Genomic DNA, 20,701 nt, shown 5'->3' with positions numbered 1-20,701 from the left:
CTTGTGTTCATTCATCCAGTGGGATATGATTACCCGAAGTGGGACCGAAGGCATGTTTTGGGTAAGCAATATTTCACTGGACACCTCGAGGTGCTCCCGGGCGTGTGGTGGTAATTGATTTACGGGACACTTCAGAATTTCGAACCATTTCTTGCGCGACGTGGCGGGGGACAGCACCGTTGTGACTCCCTAACAAAAGGGTCGATTACAAGCTATTCTGTATAAGTGAGGGGGGGGATTGGAGGATAGAATGCAAAGTGCAAACAAAACACCCGACAATCGTTAAAGGGAGCGGGCAGAATGCGGCTAAACAGCCCCGATCGTCGATCACAAACATCCGCGTGATGGTCGCCTGTACGCGATGCGCGACCTTTATCGTGCGTCGATCGGTGTCCGGCGTAACCGAGGGTGCTGTGGCACTATTTAGGGGGCACCATTTAGCCGCGTGCTGGTATCCTCGTGGAACGTGTTGGATTCGAGGTCCGATTTGATTAGGCCGCCGTCACAACACGCCACGGGACTTTGATGTTTTGTTCTGCTCAGTGTTGGGTAGTCGATCGTCGCTGGGGTGTGGTTCACTCTTGTTTTTGCCAACTCACTGTCCGGAAGAGTGGTAATGGCGCAATTTCGGAAACCCTTACATTGGTGGAAGAATTTGGGGTTTTTTGGGGACGTAAAGATAAAAACGTATATTTTCTGGTAAAATTAAAAAAATTGGTTTGTCTCTATGTTTGTGAAACATATTTCATTACTTATGCAACTACGGCTCTAGTCGTATTATCGGTGTCGTAATATCATCGTATAGCTTCTATGAGGACCTTAACCACTAGTACTAGATTACACGCGCTGGCTAGCGAAGTTGCGAGGACACCGCATCCGCGAAGCTGATCGTATCGGGCGAGCTGGATGCGGACGGTGCAACTGACGGGATCGATTGCACGCCCAATGCACTGGTTGAGGTAGCGGTAGGGGCACTGGTAGCGGATGGGTGGCCGGTAGGAACGAGCAGATTAGAGTATGTGGCACCGTAAGGCAACCAGCTGCTGGTCGACAGCGCGCTACTGTTGCTACTGCTACTGGTGCTTTTCGTTGCCGTCGGCGTACTGACAGCCGTCGCCGAGTGGCATACGGCGGCGGCAGTGTAATGATGAGACTGCGTCGGACTGGCGTTGGTGGGTGATTTCATCGAGGACGACGTGGTGGATGCTGGACTGGATCCGTACGAGCTACAGGCGGAAAGTATGTTCGCACTGCTGGTGCCGGTATCAGTGAGCTGTGCCTGTGCCTGACATGCTGCCATTAGACCGTGAAAATCAAACTTGTACGTATACCGCTTGCCCTGCACTTTTGTCATGATGTTCTTATCGTAATAGTATCTGGAAGGCAAACAACAAAAAAACGAACGAAAAATCTTATGAATGAAACAGTCGCTAGAAATTGGAGGAAATGGGCGGGAAACGAAAACATGACCTCGGGTCAATGAAATTCCCACGCCGTTGGATTCATTTTTGCGCGATGATTCACGGTGGCATTCCTAAGATGCCTAACCGGACCTCATCCCGTTTTTGGAGCGAGCGGGAAAAACAGAGAGCCCGCTAAAAGGCGGGCACAAAACGGAATGCGCGACTTTTCGCACTGGCACAGGCACCAAAGAAATTGGTCGGGTTTGCTGGGTGAATGCTTTCGGCGGTCAACTTTTACTTACCTTAAGGCTCTGCTAAGCTTATCGTAATTCATGTTCGGTTTCGCTTTGCGTTCTCCCCACCGGCGGGCAACTTCATCCGGATCGGACAATTTAAATTCTCCTGTAGAGAATAACAAAATTCAAACATTTGTTTTGATGTAATTTGTTATCAGAATCTATCGGGAGTAATTGTAATTACCATTGGTTCCTTCCCAGGCGATACAAGGTGCGTTCGTCGTGTCGGCCAGCAGCTCTAAAAGAAACTGCCACAGCTGTATTTGACCACCTTAATTACACGAAAAATGCTTATTAGTTACAATTGTGGAGTTAAGCATCGCTTTACTAGTTCGCTTGATTTTAGTCCACTTCGATACCACAGTGCAAGCGTTTCGGTTTTTTATCCAATGCGTTCCTAAAAAGGGGGTGGAGCTAGAGCGTTGTGCTTTCGATATTGTTTACGGAGGAAGCTTAGTCGTGTTGGAAAGGGAAGAAAAACGCTTGCATTGTGGATACCGGGCGGACAAATTTATCTCGTGCGAGCGTGTTAGCAAAGAGGAAAAACGTTCTAATTTGTTCAAACTGTTTTTGATATAATGTAACAAGCAAATTAACATCTCATTCGATGTACCGCTTGTCTTTATCAGTTATTTTATTTACAATTAGTTATTTTAATGTGTTAAATGACTAAAAAACACACAACAATATTCTTCAATTTCCTTATGCTTTAATTTTACTCCATAACAAAATGTGACGTAAAAAACGAAAGAAAAGCACATTTTTTATAAAACAGTTGATTAGAAAAAATCAATTACTAGGATAAGGATATTTGTAACCGTATTGGTTAAAAAATATGTTTTATAAAACAATTCATTAAAAAAGTCAATTAATAAGGATATTTAAGGATAAGGATAAGAATTTCAATCTTGCCGTCTTACTAGAAATATAAATAAGAGTTTCAATAACTTTGTTTTGGACAAATACAATTTTTAGAAAAGAAAATCAGAAACGACATCAACCTAATTTTTTTTAGAATATTTTCAACCCATATAACCATACTAACAACAATACGGCTAGGCCGTTCTTCATGAATAAAAAAACTAGAGTAATGTGAATTAAAAAAAATTAAATAAAAGAAAAATTAGCATGTTAAGATTGACGAAATAGTTGAACTACTTGGAATGTACTAAAGTATTTTCCACAGTAGCTTTTAAAACCACTTTTCTATTTCCTTTTATCAGAACCTTTACGCCTTTAGTTAGTACCGAATAGAATCAAACAGAACGGTCTGGAGGTATTGCAATTTTCTTTATGATGTTTAGTAATTAAATTAGAAGCACAGTTCCTTAAAAGTAAAATAAATAGCTTCATAACTTGTTCTACCTTTGGCAATATAAAACTCTTTTAACTAAACTAATCAGAAGTGTTGAGCTGCTGTTTCTGACTTCCTCAAATTAATTTATCGGTAATTAGAAAGCTTTTATAATATCTCTATTTAATGAAAAAGACTCATCTCTTTTGCGTCCCAACAGTTTATTTTAATAAGATTATTATGTGAAATTTGTGGTAATTATTCAAATTTTCAGAAATTTTCTAATCATTGATAAACTTTTTTGTAAAAATTCCTGTGTAATTATTTGTAAATAAAAGTGTTGTTCATGTCCTTCTCCATTTCCTTAACACAAAATTTTAACAGTTCTGTAACAATCTTTTGCAATCGCTAACTTGAAGCATTTGAAGCATCGAATTCTTTAGCAATAGGTTAGAAAAAGTAAAAAAAAGCGAAAATGCTTCAACAGTTGTCCAAATAGTTGATGATGATTATCAAACAATAATCAAATAAAAAAAGTAATAAAAAATCAATAAACAAAAAAAAACAACTAAAAACCATTTAAATAAAAATACAAAAACGATTAAAAAGTGCGATGCACTTACCTTGCGAAACTAGCCTATGAGATGCAGCATTAAGTAATTGATATGGCTCTGTAAAGAAAAAAAATCGAAAAACAAATTAAAATTTGAACCTTTCGCTCACCCATTACATCCAGTGGCTGAAGCAGCCGAAGGTCCTCTTAACCCCATTCAAATGGCAAACGGAAAGCCACTACATTCCACAGCACAGGTTTTTTTTGTTTTCTTGTTTATGATCACACCGCATATATATAAAAAAAAAGACAACAACGTTCACAGCAAGTAATCGAAGACCACCCCGCATACTGAATAATTCTACACCCTGGACCACCACTATGAAGACATTTCGGTGCTGTTTCTCACACACTATATCCAAATTTTTGGCGCCAGTCGCAACAGATTCTTCACAGCAAAAAAACACACACACACACACAAAAACACGTCACCAATTTTCGGTAACAAGCGGCAGCATAAAGCACATATAAATCCTACTGCGGTGGCCAAAAAGCCGTATGGTCGTTTAAAAAAGCCATGATTCACATCGCCGGCGAACGGCTTAAGTGAGTCAGTTACCGCCGCAAAGTAGTGGCAATGGTCGATGGTTTGCTGAATGCAGACTGTGGTGATGAGCCGGATGATGCCCATAATACTGTCCGGACGCGTGTGGGTACATTCGCACCGCCGATGGAAAGCTGCCGGAAAAGCGCCACATTGCTGTACGGTCGAACCCAACCGTAACGTGGTCAACGCTAGCCATCGGAGCACAGCTTTTGCTTCCTTCCGCGACAATTGTTTACGCGACACTGACGCCCCGACTATCATTTTCCGGCTGTGGAAAGCGGCGAAAACTCCTGCGTGTGTTTCTTTTGTTTGTTTGCTTTCTAGTGGTGCTGGTGGTGGTGGTACTACCAATCAAGAGTCCAACACCACCCTTGCCCGTAACTGTTACTGATCCTTCAGTCAACAAAGGAGAAGATCCGGAAGGATTTCGCCCCTGACACAGGGCCACCCCAAATTGTTCTAAAAGGGCGCCGGAACAAGGGCAAGCAGGTTAAGTTGTTAACCTGCTGGATGGGGTGGGTGGCGCAAAGAAAATTCAAGATCGTATCTCTCCCCTGCATGTGGTTGTGCGGTGAAAGCGAAGTGAAAGTCGCAGGACTCGGTAGGAGTGGAGTCACACAACAAGTCAAACCGAGCGAGCAAAGTTCACATTTATAAAAATTCAATAACTTTAGACTCCTGCGGTTTGTTCTATGGGTAATTTATTCAGTGGGATTTAAAATTGTCGCTCGGTACGGTTCCGGGTGCTCTGGGCACTGGGCTGGCACACGCGCGCTCGCACAAACACTCGGAACGGAAGAAGCTGCTTTCCCGGCGAATGACCGAAGTAAACACTTCCTTCCTGAATATGTGTTCGTCCCTGCTTAAAAGGATGCTGCACCGTCGGCTGGCCGAACTCGTGCTGCGCTCGGTCTCGATAGAAATTGATATAAATGTCGTCGGAGGCTTAAGAGGTTGCTTTATTGTTTAAATTAACATAATGCCGCATCAATCTGGCCGTCCAGCATCTTGAGCGCGGTAAGTTATGAATTACTAGCAGATACGAGGCGAAGTCCTTAGCGCCATGTTGGGGAATTCGATTAAGACGCCCGGAGATCTCATATGAGTACACTTAATTACATACAAAAGTTGATAAACTCTTCACAATCCCAACCGAGAGTTGGGGAAAAGAAAAAGCAAACACTTTGGCCTTCTTCGACTCACCCTCAACTCCATCAGATAAGAACAACTACTAGAACTCGAAGGAACACTGAGTGGAATCTATGTGTTGGTGGGGGTCATTTATCAAGATTAGATGATAGGAAAACCCTGGCGGTCCTCTTAAGCGGTATACACCTTCACCAAGCAGTAGAGGGTGTTAAAAGAAAGTGGTAATAGTTAATAGATTACGTCCTGGTCGATATCGGCCACCAGGGAACTACACTTCTTCGCTCTACACCTACCTGGATCAATGTCGTTTGCCAGCTCCCGTCCACCGTGCCCACCGGTTCCAGCGTGGATAAGATGGGAAAAATGTTTCGCAAGCGTATTTCCACCGGCCGCACTGCCGGCACACACCCAAAAGTCCGCCTTCGTAAACTGGGCAATTTCTTGACCGGTTGGTGGAAATCGGGCCGGTTCGAGTGGTGGATAAATGTTGAAATTTTTTGAAACCCAACCAATCCATGCCGCCACGTGCTCGGCCTGCCACTGGTGCGGATTGTTCGGTACATAGGTTTGCTCACTGTCCTCGTCTTCGTCACTGGCACCGGTACTGTCCGTCGATGAATCACGCTCTTTCGCACGTTGTTCCGGTGGTCGTCGTTGGTCCACCTCATCTCGTTGCATTTTTCTTTACCACACACTTTACATTCCATTTGCTTTTTAGGGGGAATTTGCACCACACGCACACACACACACACACACACACACACACACTGCACTGCAATGCACCTTTTTACACGCACATAGATGTCCGGTTAATGGGTTCTTGCACTTGCTGAGGATGATCAGTACGCCGCGATGCTGATCAACCGGCGATCGAAGCAAGAGTGACGCGTTGTAGATTTCCGTTAGGCGGCAACCCACTGGAACCACCAACTCGCTTGGTGGTGGACCTACCGGTGGCGTCCCGAAGACGCACTGCTAACCATGACACCGCCGTAGTAAGCGCAGTTTCATTCATAAATTTGTGAATCATTCGCGCCCAGACTAGCACGTGCTTACACACCGTGAGGCGTGCGCGTGCGAAAACGAGACGCAAGCCGATCGTCGTGGATGCTGTTGCGCGCGCGGCTACAGAGATCAGAGCGCGATGTTTCGTGGAACCGGTATGACGTGTTAATGTAATGTTTGTAGTGTTTTTTTTTTTTTTTTTTTTTTTGCAACATGGTATGGATTGGTATGGAAAATTTGCTCCCCAAAACAACCGCTTGACTGAAACTGCTCATCGAAGGACGAGAGAATTATTATTTTGAATTGGTCAACTATGCTCTGCGCATATTAATCAAGGCGGGCGCACGGCTGGTAGGTGTATTGTTCATCAATTCGGTTGGGGATTTCCCAACTGTTGGGAACAGGTATCGCATGCGATGCAGGTGCAATAGGGGGTAGTGGAATAAAATCGAAACCGTTGTCTCTTGAACTATTCTATGGATGGGATGTACGGAGTAAGTGATCAATATTAGATTTTAGATTTAGAAGATATAGTTTTTAGGTAATGTAAATGATTTTACTGTAAAATAGATTTGGATGTTACCGAAATGCCTTTAAACCACAGCTCAAACTAGATTGACCTTGCAAACTGATGAATCCATTTCTAGATTTGAAGTAAGCACAATAAACATACTTGTTTTCCTGTTGCTGTACGAACGATTTCAGCTGGAAACTTACAAAGTATGATTTCAAAATTGCGTAAAAAGTAATTTATTATCATTCTTGATAACAAACCAATCAATAACGATCGTTTGAAGCTGCTTTTCCCACACGATAGCGTAATTTCCGTTTTGCATAAATCATCGTTGCAAATCAAATGGCCATGACCGGTGGGCAATCCCACTGTGGCGTACCTGTCAAACGAATTCTTGTTTTGGTATTTTGCTATAGTTAGCAAATCATCTAATCAATTTTTAGAACAATCAATGAAAGTTGTGAAAATTGTACAGTTTTCAGTATTTTCAACAGTTCGCGCCTCCGACTGAACCACACTGCACAGTTATCGGTCGCGCCCGGAACGACCCCATAAAAGGATAAAATTCGTATCGGTGCTAGAGAACGTCAAGAAGAAGAAGGTGATAAATCTGCAAATGCAAAACAAGGAAAATTAAGCGCACCACCACGTACTGCATAACAATAGAACCCTAGCACGAGCGTAGAAAGTTCAGGGAAAGGCGTGAACGAAGCGTGAACATTGTTGTGTATGCTTGCCGCCTAGCCGCTCCTAGTATCGGTATCGTGACATTGGGGGTGTGCGGTGTGAAATATCTCCACGGAGTCGGCCATGTTTTGCATAATATGATAAAGATGTCGTCAGCTGCTTTCGTGGATCGGTGTTGAGATCGGAGTTAGGAGCTAGCTTCTAAACAGCAGTCACAAAAAACAACCCAACACTCAGCCACATGATGCATTGGATCGTGAACCTCGAGGGTGGGCCCAGGCGCGTTAACCATGCGTCCGTGGCGGTGGGTGAGTTTATCTATTCGTTCGGTGGATACTGCACGGGAGAAGATTATCACTCGAACAGCGCCATAGATGTACACGTTCTGAACACGCACAACATGCGCTGGGCACCGATCCCCGCGGTGGAGGATGAGAACGGTGTGCCGTGCAAATACCCGGAGGTGCCGTTCCAACGGTACGGCCATACGGCCGTTGCCTTCGGAAGCAAAGTGTACCTGTGGGGCGGACGCAATGATGAGATTGTGTGCGACATACTGTTTTGCTTCGATACGAAAACACGCAAGTGGACGCGACCGTCGGTTACCGGGACGGTTCCGGGAGCCCGTGATGGACATTCGGCCTGTATCTACGATGAGCGGATGTACATTTTTGGTGGGTTTGAGGAGAGCATAGATAAATTCTCCTGTGATGTGTACTACCTCGATCTGCGCACGATGCACTGGACGTACGTGAACACGCTGGGGGAACCACCGTCCTACCGGGACTTTCATTCGGCCACCGTACTGAACCACCGGATGTACGTGTTCGGGGGACGGAGCGATGCGGTGGCACCGTATCATTCGCAGGAGGAAATCTATTGTCCTAACATAAAGTATCTGGACCTGAGGGCGGATCGGTGGTACACGCCCAAAACTACGGGCGAAATCCCTGTCGGGCGAAGAAGTCATTCTGCATGTAAGTACACTTTATCGGAAGTAACGAATGGATTCTAATGAGTTTCTTTTTTCTATTTTGCAGTTACCTACAATAACAAAATTTACATCTTTGCGGGATACAATGGCAATATAGACAAACATTTCAACGATCTCTACTGTTTCGATCCCGAGCGAAACGTTTGGCGGCAGGTAACGCCGCAAGGTCAAGCGCCACGAGCCAGAAGACGCCAATCGTGCTTGGTAATTGGCAAACGGATGTATCTGTTCGGTGGAACCTGGTATATATGCGGGGACCAATCTTCCACTCGGAATCATTTGTTTAACATAGTCTGTTTTATTTTAGTCCCACGAACAACGGTGATCCGTCGTCGTTTGATTATAGCGACACGCACGTGCTGGACTTTGAACCAAGCTTGTGCACCTTGGCCATCATAAAGGTTCTGGAATACAGGCTCGACATTACAAGCTTACCTCAGGACATCAGGTACAACGGTGGAAAGACAACCAATTGCACCGCTGCTAACCGCACTAATTCTGGGTTCTACTTCCCTTTACAGAATCGAGATACGAAACATGTCTACACCAAACAAAATCGGGCGATCTCTTAACAAAGGTTGAACGACGACGAGAAGCGCATAGAAGCAGATACGAGTCGAACTGACGGGAAGAAGCAAAGCAAAAGTTATAGGAAATAAAACATTTTTGGTTCGTTCATATGTTGTAAGTACCATCAAGTCATTAATTGAATTTTTGGCGCATACAAACCGTAAATTAAGTAAATTTATTTCTGGTCAAATAAATTTGTTGAAATTGTAGCCGTTGGTGTGTGGAACTGTCGCATTGATAAAGAAAAGTATTTATACATGGTTTACGACTAGGACGGAGTCGCTTACAACTATTCTCGGTACCAAATCTTTTCTAGCATGGCTTATCGGGTCGAAACAGCCGTTCTGCTGGGAATTTTTCTTCTGCTCGCTCCACGACTGAAAGTGTTCGACGTGTACGACCCTCTTAACATTGTGATTTTTAATATTTTCTTGTGACCAAGCATTTGCGAACCCATTAATCTGCATGAGTGTTAAATAAAAGTGTAATTTCAACTGATCATTGTTTAAAGAAGCGCCACAATTTATAAAAAATCAAATAATAATTTGGAACGTTGAAAAACAAAACACACCAAGCTAAATATAGGTAAACAAACGACAGCGCGCAAGGTGTGCCAACATGATGACGTTCCGCTGTCAAAAAGCTCTCTGCCGAATGAAGTCATCGCTTGACAGCAGCAGTTTTCGATTAACCATTGTTCGGGTTGTTGGAAAGTGTTTCGGGATCAAAGAGGTAAAATGCGTAATTTTCGTGCAAATCGGAACCGTTTGGGCGGTAAAAGTGGCAAAATACAGTATATTTCACGCTGCTGAAATGGTGTCGATTGAAATAACACCGAAACGCAACCGTTTCCTGGCAGTAAACAGCGATCGTAGCTGCGTCGATCGGCCGATGAAAATTTCATTGGAAAGGAATGGAAACGGGTGAAAGGAAGAAGGCAACCAGCAGCAGTAGGGCAAATACACACGATCTGTTGGAAAAGTGTGGAATTTTTGGAACCTCCTGCTTCAGGTTGCAAAACCTTTTCCGTGTGTGTCTCTAGGGTATGGACTGTGTGTCCCACGAGGTTGTGCCGTGATTTTGGTTCAACAGTGCAGATGCACTTTCGATTGCAATCGGAATCTTTGGTTGTTTTCGCTGTCGTCAGCACATTTTTTTCTGGTCGTACGGGTAAACGTAATGTGCATGTGTGTACAAAAATAAAATACATTTTTCTACCAAAGAAGCACGGAAAGGTTGTTGCATCCCTGAAGAATAGTGATCGAGCGATCACGAAAATTCTCCAATGGGAAGGGAAAAAAAATGATGCAAAGAAAGGTGTCGGTGAAAAGAGATACTTTCGTTGCTATTGCGTCGGGCATGTGATGATGGAAAATTTTCAAAATGATTTTTTTTTTTGTCTTCCTCATAATACTCACACGAGTACAGAGAGAACCCCTAGAACGTAGTAAGCCGCCACCGACGGCTTGACGGAAGTCGCGTGAAGAAACGGCACACTTATTAGATTTGCCAATCACCAACTGCAGGAGAGTGTGTACATTTATCGTCCATTTCCTTTCGACTTTTTCGTTTCAGGGGAGGAGGGCCAGCACAGCGAACAATTCCGTCGTTTATATTTTTGTTTTCGTTCCGCTTACACCGCCGGAGCCGTCGTGTTTCGTTTCGCTTTTCCGCTGTCCAATACGCGCTCGTGAGGAGGTGTGTAAAGGAGAAAAGTTGGAGCCCCGTAGGAAATTGCGTTACCATTATTAGCACCGCCGCAGCCGGTCGCCGTCGTGCACTTTCGAAACGTGCCAGCGAGCTTTCCGTTTTCGTAATTCGGCTCCTCCGGTGGAAGCAGCCGAAGGTGGAAAATCGATCGAGCCCGCCTTCAGCGAAGATTCGCACCCACGGTTCAGTGCGTTCGACAGTTCGGTTTGGTGTGCCCCCCAGTCCACAGGTGGCAGTTTCACGTGCTCGTGATCGCTCTCCCGCAGCACCGTAAACATGTCGCAGATGGGCCGCGCCGTCAAGAACCTGGAACCGCCACGTCCGTTAAAATCGACGCTGAAGCAATCGCACGTCCATCTGCCGGTTTATGAAGTTCAATCAAGTAAGCATTGGTTGCATGTGGGGTGTGTGCTTTGCCAAGTAGTTAATGTTTTGTTTTGTTTTGTTTTGTTTTTTTATTGATCACAACAGTCGAAGAGCTCATAACGCTGACGGAGAATGTGGCCGCCAGCCTTGCGAGCGGCTGCAACAATGCGGACGGTGTGAACGCACTGCTGGCCAATCTGCGGCTGCACGGACCACAGCTGGAGAACGTATCGAAGGATACGCTGGATCGTGCGCTGGTCATCTTCCGCAATGCGTCACAGGACGAGCGGCTGAACATAATGACGCGATTGAATCTGTTACAGCTAATAGAGCTGCGCGCCAAATCCTGGCAGGTTTCTGATGGTGCAAACACCTACTACAAACACAAAGCTACAAATGTGGAGGTAGTAAGAGCCTGGATAGATTGAAAGTGGGGGAAAAAAATAATCGTACTAACTGTGTTGTCGTTCTCGCGGTTTCAGCCTGACATTTTGGCCGACCCGAACCTGCTGGGATCCTCCCCGCCGATGGGCCAAGCTGTGCCCGCGCTGGCACCGGGCGAGCTGATACGGACCTCCGGCAAATTCCCGAAACCGACGAAAATACCCGGTAAAACATACTGCAAGGACGAGATCGTGATTCGTAATGCCGATTCGGGAAAAGGTAAGATCCCCGTTTTGTACGCCACGTGCGAGGTTACCTTTCGGTACCTACGAGGAATCCATCGTTTAAAAAAAAGAGTTCACGTTGACGATTTTGAATCCATTTATTACTCTCCTCTCCCTCTGAAACGGACACCACAACGGCTCATCCAAAACGGTGATGTGGTCCGTAGTAATGGGAATCAAGGGACGTAGAGTTCATATGATTGAAGAACTGTCGGAAACTGTTATTTCGTTCCAAAGAGGTAAAAGAAGCTCCGTTCTCCGTCTAACCGCACTCCCGCGCGCCCAGCACATGCGTGCCGAGCGTCCTGTACCTAATCGCCAGTGCACCACCACCATGCTAAAATCATATTTCACAAAAAAACCTGAGTTGTCTCCGTGTACATTGCATCCGTTGTGTGAGATCATTTAACAAAATGCGCCCGCTCCTTCTAGTGGTTTTGGTTTGTGGTGGCAGCAACAGCACCAATATGTTGTCCGCTCCATTAACGGAATGCGGGAAGCAATCAAATGCACCATTAACAACAGCAACATTGATCGTCGTCCTCTCAAGCTGTCCTTTAACACACGAACACGGCTCGATGGGTGAGGCTAGCGATAGCACCATTCGAGGTATCTTCTTTCTCATGTATTTAAACACACATTATAAAAGCACGCCTCCAAGCTTTTTTCTGTCTTCTAATATTGCTTTATTTCCGTTTTATTGTGTGTTTGTGTGTTGTTTGTGTGTTGTAACTCCATTTGTCTCGGAATGTTTGAATATTAATACCTTCTTTGTATTGCAGTGGCTACCGGGGCAAAAGAACGGCTGGTTCAAATAACTGGTCCTAACGAGGAGAAAATCAAGTAAGCTTTTTCCCCTTTCTTTTGCTTTTGACCGAGAGAAACATTAATCGCTAATTTGGTTTACGTATGTTTCGTTTTTCTCTGCCAAAAGTTACGCAAAACAGCTGATTGAAGACACTATTCGTCGTAACGCGTCCCCGGTACGTTTGGACAATTCCCAGGACGGATCCTGCAGTTCTCTAGCGTCATCCGGATCGGATGAAACGGTCCCGAGAAAGGAGGCAGGATCGAACGCAAGAAGCGCCTTAGCTGGGGCGATGGCAGAGATGGCAGCGAACAATGGTGGGGTGGGCACTACGAACGGGTTGGGCAGCTTCATGTCCAACCAACAACCGTCGGTACCGGGCACGGGACCGGGTTCGGCGCTCAGTCTGAATCTCAGCGGTTACTCCCAAACGGCACCGGCTGCCTACACGCATCCGAAGCTAACACGCAACGGGTCCCAAAACAGTGGCCAGCAACGGAACAGTGCCGGTAACGGCGGGGGTCTGCTGCTGCACAGCTTCTCCACGAACGATGCGTCACTGGGCGAGTACAAGTATACGGTGAACGTGGGTCAGCATAACCTTAAAATAACTGGCGACTGTTTGGAGCTTGTGAAGGTAGGGTGGACACCACGTACGTGGGCTGTGACGTAGAGTGGCGGACTTTAAGTACCTCTTGCCTTGTAATTCAAATTGAGGGCGTTGCTAGGGTGTTGTGTGCAATTGCATGTGACGTACACTGACCTTTACTGATTTATTTATGATTTTTTTTTCTCTCCTTCAGGTGGCCAAACTGGTGCTGGATGATTACTTCAGCAGCAACGAATTTCTGGCCTCGGTAGACATGTGCTCAAGTTTCGATCTACCGAACTCGCTTTCCTCGCCGGTGGGAGCAATGCCTGGCCAACATTCGCTCATCACCGGCACACCGTTCGTGGACAGTGGCGTCGGATTGAACAACATCGGCTCCACGGTGCACGGCGAGCCGGGCAACAGCAGCATCGAGCTGATGGACGACGATGTGTTTATCGTCGAGGCGGGCTCTGGCTATAAGCCGAACGAAGTGCAGAACAGCGGCAGCAGCGGTACGATTTCAGCCAACAGCAACAATGGTCTGAGCCGGTCTCGTCGGAGCCATTTTTCGCGCAAGGATAGTGCGGGCGATGGGCTGAAGGAGACTGCACCGGCCACAGTGAAATTGGATTCGAACGCAGGTAAGGCACGGAGGGGGGTGTTTTTATTTTTTTCCGGTGCTGGATGAATGACTCTCTCTCTCTCTCTTTTATTTACGTTTGTTTCTCACCCATCTTGCTCGCGCCGTAATGCGAAACCCTGCTCTAGTGAAACGAATCGAATACGAACGGCTGATTTACTACTCCAAGTCACCCTACTCGTGGGATTTGCCTGCTGACTGGAAGCGTATATGTGAAACTCTTCCTTATTTGGTAAAGAATAAGGTAAGACGCTCGGCTACCGGTGAAGGTGCACAGGTGAAGGGAACGAAACCACCGCACGCCGTTACTAAAACCAACTCGCTCGAATGTTCCATACTTCCTACTACTACTGCTACTACTACTAACCAGAAGAGCGTCGGTCAACCAAGTTTCGACGGCAACAATAACAATACGAGTTGCGGTGGCAACACTAATCGCAAACACTACTACCTCACGAAAAGTGCACTGCAACGAAATTCCATCCTGAGCGTTAGCAGCTTGGACGTGCTGCACGGCTACAAACACCCGCCACTGGTGCCGGGACATGTGTTTGTTCCTAAAGCTACTAACAACAACCATCTGCACCAACGATACGCTTCCTCGACGAATCTAACTGCTTGCTCATCGTCAACCATCGCTAACAGATCTGTGGTCGCTTCCGGGCGGGTTTTGATAAGATACAAATCGACCAGTGACTAATAATGGGGGAGTTCGTGATCCTCTCGACCGGTGATCTCATCAAAGCAATCTCATAGGCCTTGCTAACATACTGGCTCTCTGTTATTATCTCTAATGTTGATACAATCAGCATGGTTTTTAGAGGATGTGATTAACGTTCTTTTAGGGAGAAGAGGCTATTTACATTGAAAAGCGAGCTTCCAGCCATAAAGTAGACATGATCGGGAATGTTGGATATCTGAACCAAACCAAAATACCTCTTTTAACCTGAGATCTTCCTCATAAATGGATGCATTTTAAAAAATAGAGTAATTTTAAAGAATTTGCATATGACGGTCCAGGAACCTTTCCTTTTTGAAGGAGGAATTTATTGAAAGCCGCCTAGCCTTCCATACGACAGTCTCGCTGTGTAAGCAGTTGATCGCAGGCGGAATTGAAGCTAATAGCTGAACATCAGAAAGGACTGAAAATATTCGCCGTCCAAAATTGATTTATTTTTTAAATGCAAACGTTTACTTACACTAAGCCTAACACCGCCTTCATCCGGCTTAATGTTTCCTTGTGTCCCCTTTTCCGTTGTTGCTCTTTCCCACATTCCTTTTCCCTCGGTGTTCTTACCTTTATTTTGCTTTCGTTTTCCAAAGGATATCGAAGATCAAAAAAATCGTTTTAACGGTGAGCAATTTCTGGAGATGAAAAAGCAGCAGGCAGCAGCAAAGGACAGTGGTAGCAGTGCCGCCGGCGTGCTGCAGCCACAGGGAACCACCACCAATCCAGAAGGTGGTACCGAAGGTGCCGTACAGCAACCACCAACCAGCAGCAGCAGTGATGGGGGGGCAACAGGCGCGGAAGAAACAGTCGTCGCTTCCTCGCCATCAGCATAACAGATGGATAAAACCCAGTGCATAAACGGGCCCGTTTGGTTCGTCGAAACACACACTGTGACACGCTTCCGTGGAGCCATTTAAACGAAGAAAAAAATGGCATAATAGGAAGAGCAACCTATCTGTTGTGCCTGTTGACGAAGACGACGCAATTCGAATGTTGTACGAAACGTGTGTGTGTGCGGGGTCCCCGCTAATCTTATCGCACCGCGTACGGTAATCCTTTATTCATCTTCCCTTTTTTTAAGGTCCTATCAACAAACTACATCTAGCTGCTAGTGCGAAACTCATTAACCTAAAATCCTCTATTAACATTAACGAGATTATTAACATTTTTTTCTTCTTCTATTTTTACTGCATTACTTCACCAAAAAACAAAAATTATATAAAATAAGTTCTTTTTGCTCCGATGGAAGGGGGAGAGAGAGTAAGAGAGATTCTTTTTTGTTTGTGCGCTGTTCATCGATCTTTTGATTGATCGGAGGATGGGTGTGCCGGGCTTTGTTTGTTAGCTGTGGCTGATGCCGCGCATTAGTAGCCGGCCCTACTCTCAGATGAGGTTGAAGCTAGCCACCGAAGATGATATTACGAGGCCCGGGGTTTTCCCGCTTGGGTGGCGCATTAACCGGACGGGAGCGGGCTCGTACTCGTGCATACAGTGATATTTTCATTACTTGTGGTTTTTTTTATATGCCAAATATTAAGGGACAGAACGAGTGAGGCAGAAATCGTGATAATAACGACGAGATGGGGTGCCGGGATCCCCACGGCCCCTACATATTTATCCCATCCTTTATTTATCATCCTTCAGCAGGGAGCAAGGAGCAGAAAAGGGCAGAGATCTTTTTTTTTTGTTATATGGTGATCGAGCGGGGCGCGCCTTACGCCGCCGAACATTAGCGCGCGACGATAGTTTAATAATAACAAAACATTTAATGTGTATTAATAACTTTCTAGTCTCATCAAGGCAGGCAGGCAAACGGCAGGACTCAAATCAAACTAAAACACGCCAGCAGTCGTTCGCATCTCGCAACCACCGACTCGCGGCCCTCAAAAAGAAACGCTCGTAACGAATTTGTGTTTTCTTTTTTGTGATTATTCTCCTATTTATTTACACATGTTTCGTTTGCAAACTGTGTTGGATGGATCGAGAACACAACGGTTGTAAGCAATTGTTTGTTTGTTTGCTTGTTTCTTTCCTGCTTCGCGTGACACACTCCTAACGCGTGATTCAGTCGTAACGAATTAATTTTTTTGCTTTTCGATTTTATTTATTGATTATTTATACGTTTTCGTAATTTTTTGATAAAGCATGCGTGCGTGCTTTGTTTGTTTTTTTTTTTTGTTTCGTTTTTGTTTGTTAATTACCACACACACACATTAAAACCATGGGTAGAGGAGTTTCGGCTTTTCTCTTCCCATATTCTCATATCCATTATTACTGCTAATAATGATACCCGACCGGTGTTGTGCCGGAGGATAGTTAGTAAAGCAATAGGAAAACAACGATTAATAAGAAAGAAAACAGGAAAGAGGAACAGGAACAGGCTTGTGTTTTGCATAAGGCTATACACACAGAGCTGCTAGTAGTAGGACACGGAAGGGCCACCGAAAGGGGCAGACAGGAATAAAGTTGTGGCGCTTACATTTAACTTTTATCCCCCCATACACACATACCGATTCTAACGGAAAGCAAAAACCCATGGATAATAAAAACACACACACACACACGTACATTTATCTAGTACTTAAATCTTTTGTCTTTTTTCTTCTGTGTGTCTTACGGAGCTAGGATTGCTAATATTAATATTGCCCGCTAAGAAAGCGATAACGCGATAAAGCAAATCGCGAAAACGAAACGAAAAAAATTGCAAGCTAAGTATGTTTCTTTCGGTAATGGAAAAAAGGCGCGAAGGCGTGTAGCATTAACATGGCGCTGCGGCCGGGGGGATAATGGGAACATGTGTTACTTTACTGCTCAACAAACGATTTGTTTGTGTTTGCTTCGTGATTATGCTACAACAGACCATTATTCGAATTGATTTATTGCAAATTTGTAAACTGTGTGCTAAACACAAGTGGTGGTTTATGGGTTTTGTTGATGATTGGTCAGCTAAGAGCTAAGCGCAATGGTTCTGAGGTACGAAAGCCGGATAGGGGAAAGAATTGTTTGGGACACTTTCTACCGCCCAAGCTAAGCCCCCCGTGGTATGGGAGGTAGTGATTAAGCGGATGTTACACACCGTAATTACAATTACTCCCGCGGGACTATTTTATTCGATTGTTATACAACTGGCTCTAAGGGATATTTGGAAACAAGGAAGATTTAGGACAGCGCAAAAACAAAACAAGAAAAGCGACGCGCTTCTACGCTCTACCGTTGTGTTGTACAAATTACGATAAATTATAAAGCTTGGGGGGGGGGGATCGAAATCGGAATTATGTGGAACCATTTTCCACAGGGCAGCAAAAACAAAAACACGCTCTCTAGAAGTTCGGCTGAATGTTGCTAATACTCAATCCCATGTTCTTGGCCACACTTAGCTGCGCCACGGCCGCATCCTTCAGCGAGTAGAGATGCACCAGCGTGATTTCGGTGCGGGCCAGCTCGATCGCCCGCTCGAACAGCCGGATCGCTTCGACCAGATTGCCCCGCTGCACCTCGATCGTGCCGAGCGTTTCGTACGCAAACTCGCACTTGCTGTCGACCTGTATCGCTTTCTTGATCAGCTTCACGCCCTCGTCGAAATCGCCCTTCCACTGGAGCTGCAGCACGCCCCGATGCACGTAGATCTGGGCATTGTTCGGGTCGACCTTCAGCGCACGCACGAAGCAGCTGTCCGCTTCGCCGAACTGCTGCTGCTCGGTAAGCACCTGCGCCAGGATGCTGTAACACTCGACACAGTCCGAGTACTGTTCCAGCAGCTCGTCGAACCGCTTCTTCATACGCTCCATACCGCTCTCGTCCTTGCTTTGGTTCGCCTGGCAATACTTCGCGTAGCAAAGGTGCGTCGCAATGATGCCGGACGTGGGACACAGCGAGTACGCACGCTCGAAGTCCGCGATCGCATCATCCATCCGGTCGGTCAGTATGTACACCTGGCCCCGGTGATGGTAGATGTCTCCGTTCGTGCTGTCGATTTCTTCCGCGCGGGTGAAAAACTTAAAGCACTCGCCGGGCGTTTCGGGCTGCGTTTGCATCGCCAACGACGCACGCTTGATGAGCGCATTCGAGCGTAACCGCTTGTCGGCCGTTTCCAGCTCGATCACCGCATCCAAATCCTGTTTGGCTTCCTCGTAGCAGGCGATCAGATTGTACATGGTGCCGCGCAGTACCAGCGCCTCCAGCTTGTAGTCCGATTCCGATTCACTCGATTCGATCTCCTCCGTACAGGCCGCAACGACCGCTTCGTACTCGCCCTTTTCGAACAGGGCCTTGGCTTTGATGAAACCTTTCGGTTCCGAGCTTGCCACCACCAGCTTCCGGACCGGATCGTTCGTAAACGAGCTGAAGTAACTGTCGATGAACTGTTTGGAAGGGTAAATTTCCTTCTTGTTCTTCATCGCTTCCCTCCCGTGCTGCTGGCCCAGCTCACGCAGTATACGGTCCGCCATCACGAGCGTCGTCTTGTTCTGGAACTGGTCCACGATACAGGCCGCCGTGATGTCCTCGAGCGCCTTGGAAAGATCTTTCTGCTGCTCGTACGCTTTGGCGCGTCGTACCAACGCTTTCGTGTATCCCGGATTACACTCGATCGCGTTCGTGCAGTCCTTGATAACGGCGGCCCAATTCTGTAGCTGCTCGTACGCGGCCGCCCGGTTCTGGTAGTACGTAGCACGATCGCTCGCCTCGTACGTTGGGCAGTGCTCGATCGCGGCATCATACTCGCTGATCGCCTGATCGTACTTTCCCGCGCGGAAGTGTGCATTACCGTTGTTTTTGTGTTTCAGCGCAAGCTCGCGACCGGTCAACGGTTTCGCGTCCGGCGGCTGCTGCTTCGCCTCCGACGAATCGCCATCGAGCGATATGGTTTTGTCCTTGAGGTCGGCTAATTTTTTCTTCGTCAGCTTGTCGCCGCTACCTTCGCCCTGGTCGCCCGCCTTGCGCCAGTACAGGTAGCCGAGTCCGATGGCCACTGGCGCACCGATCAGTAGTGCCAACTGCCATTTGGGGAATGTTGATCCCGTGCTACCCGTCGTCATCGCCTGCTGGTGGTGCTCTACAACGATAAAGCAAAGGGTGGAAAAAGCTTTACTCTCGCTGTGTCTTGTGCTGCCGTCGTTATCACGAATCGCCCCGGGTGCGTGTGCTTGTGCGTGAGCATAGACATGATTACGAAATGCCATGTACCGCGGAACAAACAGCCAACTGTGGCACCGTGTATTTGCAGTCCATCAACAATTATCATCACCTTGCAGCTGCAGCTCATTAGCACCGCACTGAGAGTTGGTGGCCGTTTGGTTTTCTTTTTTAATTTGTCTTATTTATCGATTTCTATACTAGCACAACCGCTTCATTGCATTACCTTTCGATTTTTATCCCAACATGTACGTGAAAGCTCAAGCCAGTAGCAGCAGTATTTGGAATATACGAGCCGAAACACACCGGAGCCGGTACAGTGCGTCACGGTTCTTCCGGCACGGCGCAGATGTTGTTTCTTCCTACGATTATATAATTTCAGCCGCCGCTTCACACAGAAAAACCATTTCCACACAATCGCTCACGCAGCACTGGAAACAGAATAGATATTTTTCGGATTTTTCTTTTTTTATCAGCCAGCAGCTAGAGCGGCGAAACGTGCTCGTGACGTACTGTTTTGACAGTGCGCTTTTCGCCCCGATTTCGCCCCAAATTACAATTTTTTCTATTCCCAACTAGCGCAATGGGTAGTAACTGTCAAAGTGAAGAGAAAAATATAGAAAAATGCTAAAAAGAATCACGCAAATTACGTTATTTTTCGGTGTTTTTTTTAAATATCAAACAAATTTACTTAAAAAAAAAATAATAAAAAGTCTACAAAACCATTTAATTTATCTTGCAGTTAAGTGAATATTTCGTCGTTGTTGAATGCATCAGAAATCAAAAATGTGAGCTCAATCAGCTCACCTAAGCATTTACATTTGCTCATACTTTGACCTCAGTTGCCAATCTAGGCATTCGAAAAACTGCAAAACTATGCAGAGCAAGGATGCAGCAATGAGCTGGATTATTTGTGCTCCCATCGTTTGTTTCCTCCTATGCGTAAATTTAGCTCCATTCATTCATGTTCGTTCACGTTCAC

At 46.0% G+C, this 20,701-nt stretch overlaps 4 protein-coding genes across 7 annotated transcripts; 2 read left to right on the top strand and 2 right to left on the bottom strand.

The window, feature by feature from the left end:
* Window positions 1-639: 639 nt before the first annotated feature.
* Window positions 640-6,481, bottom strand: LOC118510719 (ETS domain-containing transcription factor ets-5-like). Of its 2 annotated transcripts, none has more exons than XM_036052927.1 (5): window positions 4,166-5,549; window positions 3,617-3,664; window positions 1,884-1,970; window positions 1,706-1,805; window positions 640-1,376 (listed from the first exon to the last, which is right to left on the bottom strand). In XM_036052927.1, the coding sequence occupies exons 1-5, from the start codon at window positions 4,347-4,349 to the stop codon at window positions 851-853; spliced, it is 945 nt and encodes a 314-aa protein (XP_035908820.1). In that variant the 5' UTR covers window positions 4,350-5,549; the 3' UTR covers window positions 640-850. The 2 variants fall into 2 exon arrangements, with proteins under 2 accessions (XP_035908820.1, XP_035908819.1); XM_036052926.1 differs by lacking the exon at window positions 4,166-5,549 and adding an exon at window positions 5,596-6,481 and having other exon boundaries at window positions 643-1,376.
* Window positions 6,482-7,166: 685 nt separating this feature from the next.
* LOC118510720 (kelch domain-containing protein 3) lies at window positions 7,167-9,281 on the top strand. Its single transcript, XM_036052928.1, has 4 exons — window positions 7,167-8,485; window positions 8,549-8,744; window positions 8,810-8,950; window positions 9,024-9,281. Exons 1-4 carry the CDS (start codon window positions 7,750-7,752, stop codon window positions 9,082-9,084), a joined length of 1,134 nt encoding a protein of 377 aa, XP_035908821.1. The 5' UTR covers window positions 7,167-7,749; the 3' UTR covers window positions 9,085-9,281.
* Window positions 9,282-9,687: 406 nt separating this feature from the next.
* LOC118510717 (eukaryotic translation initiation factor 4E-binding protein Mextli) lies at window positions 9,688-17,153 on the top strand. 3 transcript variants are annotated; one of them, XM_036052922.1, is made up of 10 exons: window positions 9,688-9,804; window positions 10,648-11,164; window positions 11,254-11,552; window positions 11,631-11,811; window positions 11,984-12,055; window positions 12,599-12,659; window positions 12,751-13,261; window positions 13,428-13,857; window positions 13,985-14,100; window positions 15,180-17,153. In XM_036052922.1, exons 2-10 carry the CDS (start codon window positions 11,059-11,061, stop codon window positions 15,417-15,419), a joined length of 2,016 nt encoding a protein of 671 aa, XP_035908815.1. In that variant the 5' UTR covers window positions 9,688-9,804; window positions 10,648-11,058; the 3' UTR covers window positions 15,420-17,153. The 3 variants fall into 3 exon arrangements, with proteins under 3 accessions (XP_035908815.1, XP_035908817.1, XP_035908816.1); XM_036052923.1 differs by lacking the exon at window positions 9,688-9,804 and adding an exon at window positions 10,095-10,115; XM_036052924.1 differs by lacking the exon at window positions 11,984-12,055.
* Window positions 16,274-20,246, bottom strand: LOC118510718 (mitochondrial import receptor subunit TOM70). Its single transcript, XM_036052925.1, has 2 exons — window positions 19,946-20,246; window positions 16,274-19,639 (listed from the first exon to the last, which is right to left on the bottom strand). The coding sequence occupies exon 2, from the start codon at window positions 19,620-19,622 to the stop codon at window positions 17,907-17,909; it is 1,716 nt and encodes a 571-aa protein (XP_035908818.1). The 5' UTR covers window positions 19,623-19,639; window positions 19,946-20,246; the 3' UTR covers window positions 16,274-17,906.
* Between the last annotated feature and the right edge of the window lie 455 nt (window positions 20,247-20,701).

The sequence above is a fragment of the Anopheles stephensi genome, chromosome 3 (genome assembly GCF_013141755.1).
Source record: "Anopheles stephensi strain Indian chromosome 3, UCI_ANSTEP_V1.0, whole genome shotgun sequence".
Taxonomy (NCBI): domain Eukaryota; kingdom Metazoa; phylum Arthropoda; class Insecta; order Diptera; family Culicidae; genus Anopheles; species Anopheles stephensi.
The sequence above is the reverse complement of the archived record's forward strand: the minus strand, read 5'-3'. Positions and strand labels throughout refer to the sequence as shown.

What these genes read in the sequence shown, in the direction of transcription:
- LOC118510719 (XM_036052926.1), bottom strand. Translation starts at nt 5,980, where the DNA reads ATGCAACGAGATGAGGTGGACCAACGACGACCACCGGAACAACGTGCG. An exon ending in TCATAGGCTAGTTTCGCAAG is followed by an intron (nt 1,971 to 3,616) that starts GTAAGTGCATCG and finishes CGTGTAATTAAG; the next exon opens with GTGGTCAAATACAGCTGTGG. An exon ending in AAGCTTAGCAGAGCCTTAAG is followed by an intron (nt 1,377 to 1,705) that starts GTAAGTAAAAGT and finishes TTTGCCTTCCAG; the next exon opens with ATACTATTACGATAAGAACA.
- LOC118510720 (XM_036052928.1), top strand. Translation starts at nt 7,750, where the DNA reads ATGATGCATTGGATCGTGAACCTCGAGGGTGGGCCCAGGCGCGTTAAC. An exon ending in GCGAAGAAGTCATTCTGCAT is followed by an intron (nt 8,486 to 8,548) that starts GTAAGTACACTT and finishes TCTATTTTGCAG; the next exon opens with TTACCTACAATAACAAAATT. An exon ending in AGCTTACCTCAGGACATCAG is followed by an intron (nt 8,951 to 9,023) that starts GTACAACGGTGG and finishes TTCCCTTTACAG; the next exon opens with AATCGAGATACGAAACATGT.
- LOC118510717 (XM_036052922.1), top strand. Translation starts at nt 11,059, where the DNA reads ATGTCGCAGATGGGCCGCGCCGTCAAGAACCTGGAACCGCCACGTCCG. An exon ending in TGTTATTTCGTTCCAAAGAG is followed by an intron (nt 12,056 to 12,598) that starts GTAAAAGAAGCT and finishes TTTGTATTGCAG; the next exon opens with TGGCTACCGGGGCAAAAGAA. An exon ending in ACTGTTTGGAGCTTGTGAAG is followed by an intron (nt 13,262 to 13,427) that starts GTAGGGTGGACA and finishes TCTCTCCTTCAG; the next exon opens with GTGGCCAAACTGGTGCTGGA.
- LOC118510718 (XM_036052925.1), bottom strand. Translation starts at nt 19,622, where the DNA reads ATGACGACGGGTAGCACGGGATCAACATTCCCCAAATGGCAGTTGGCA.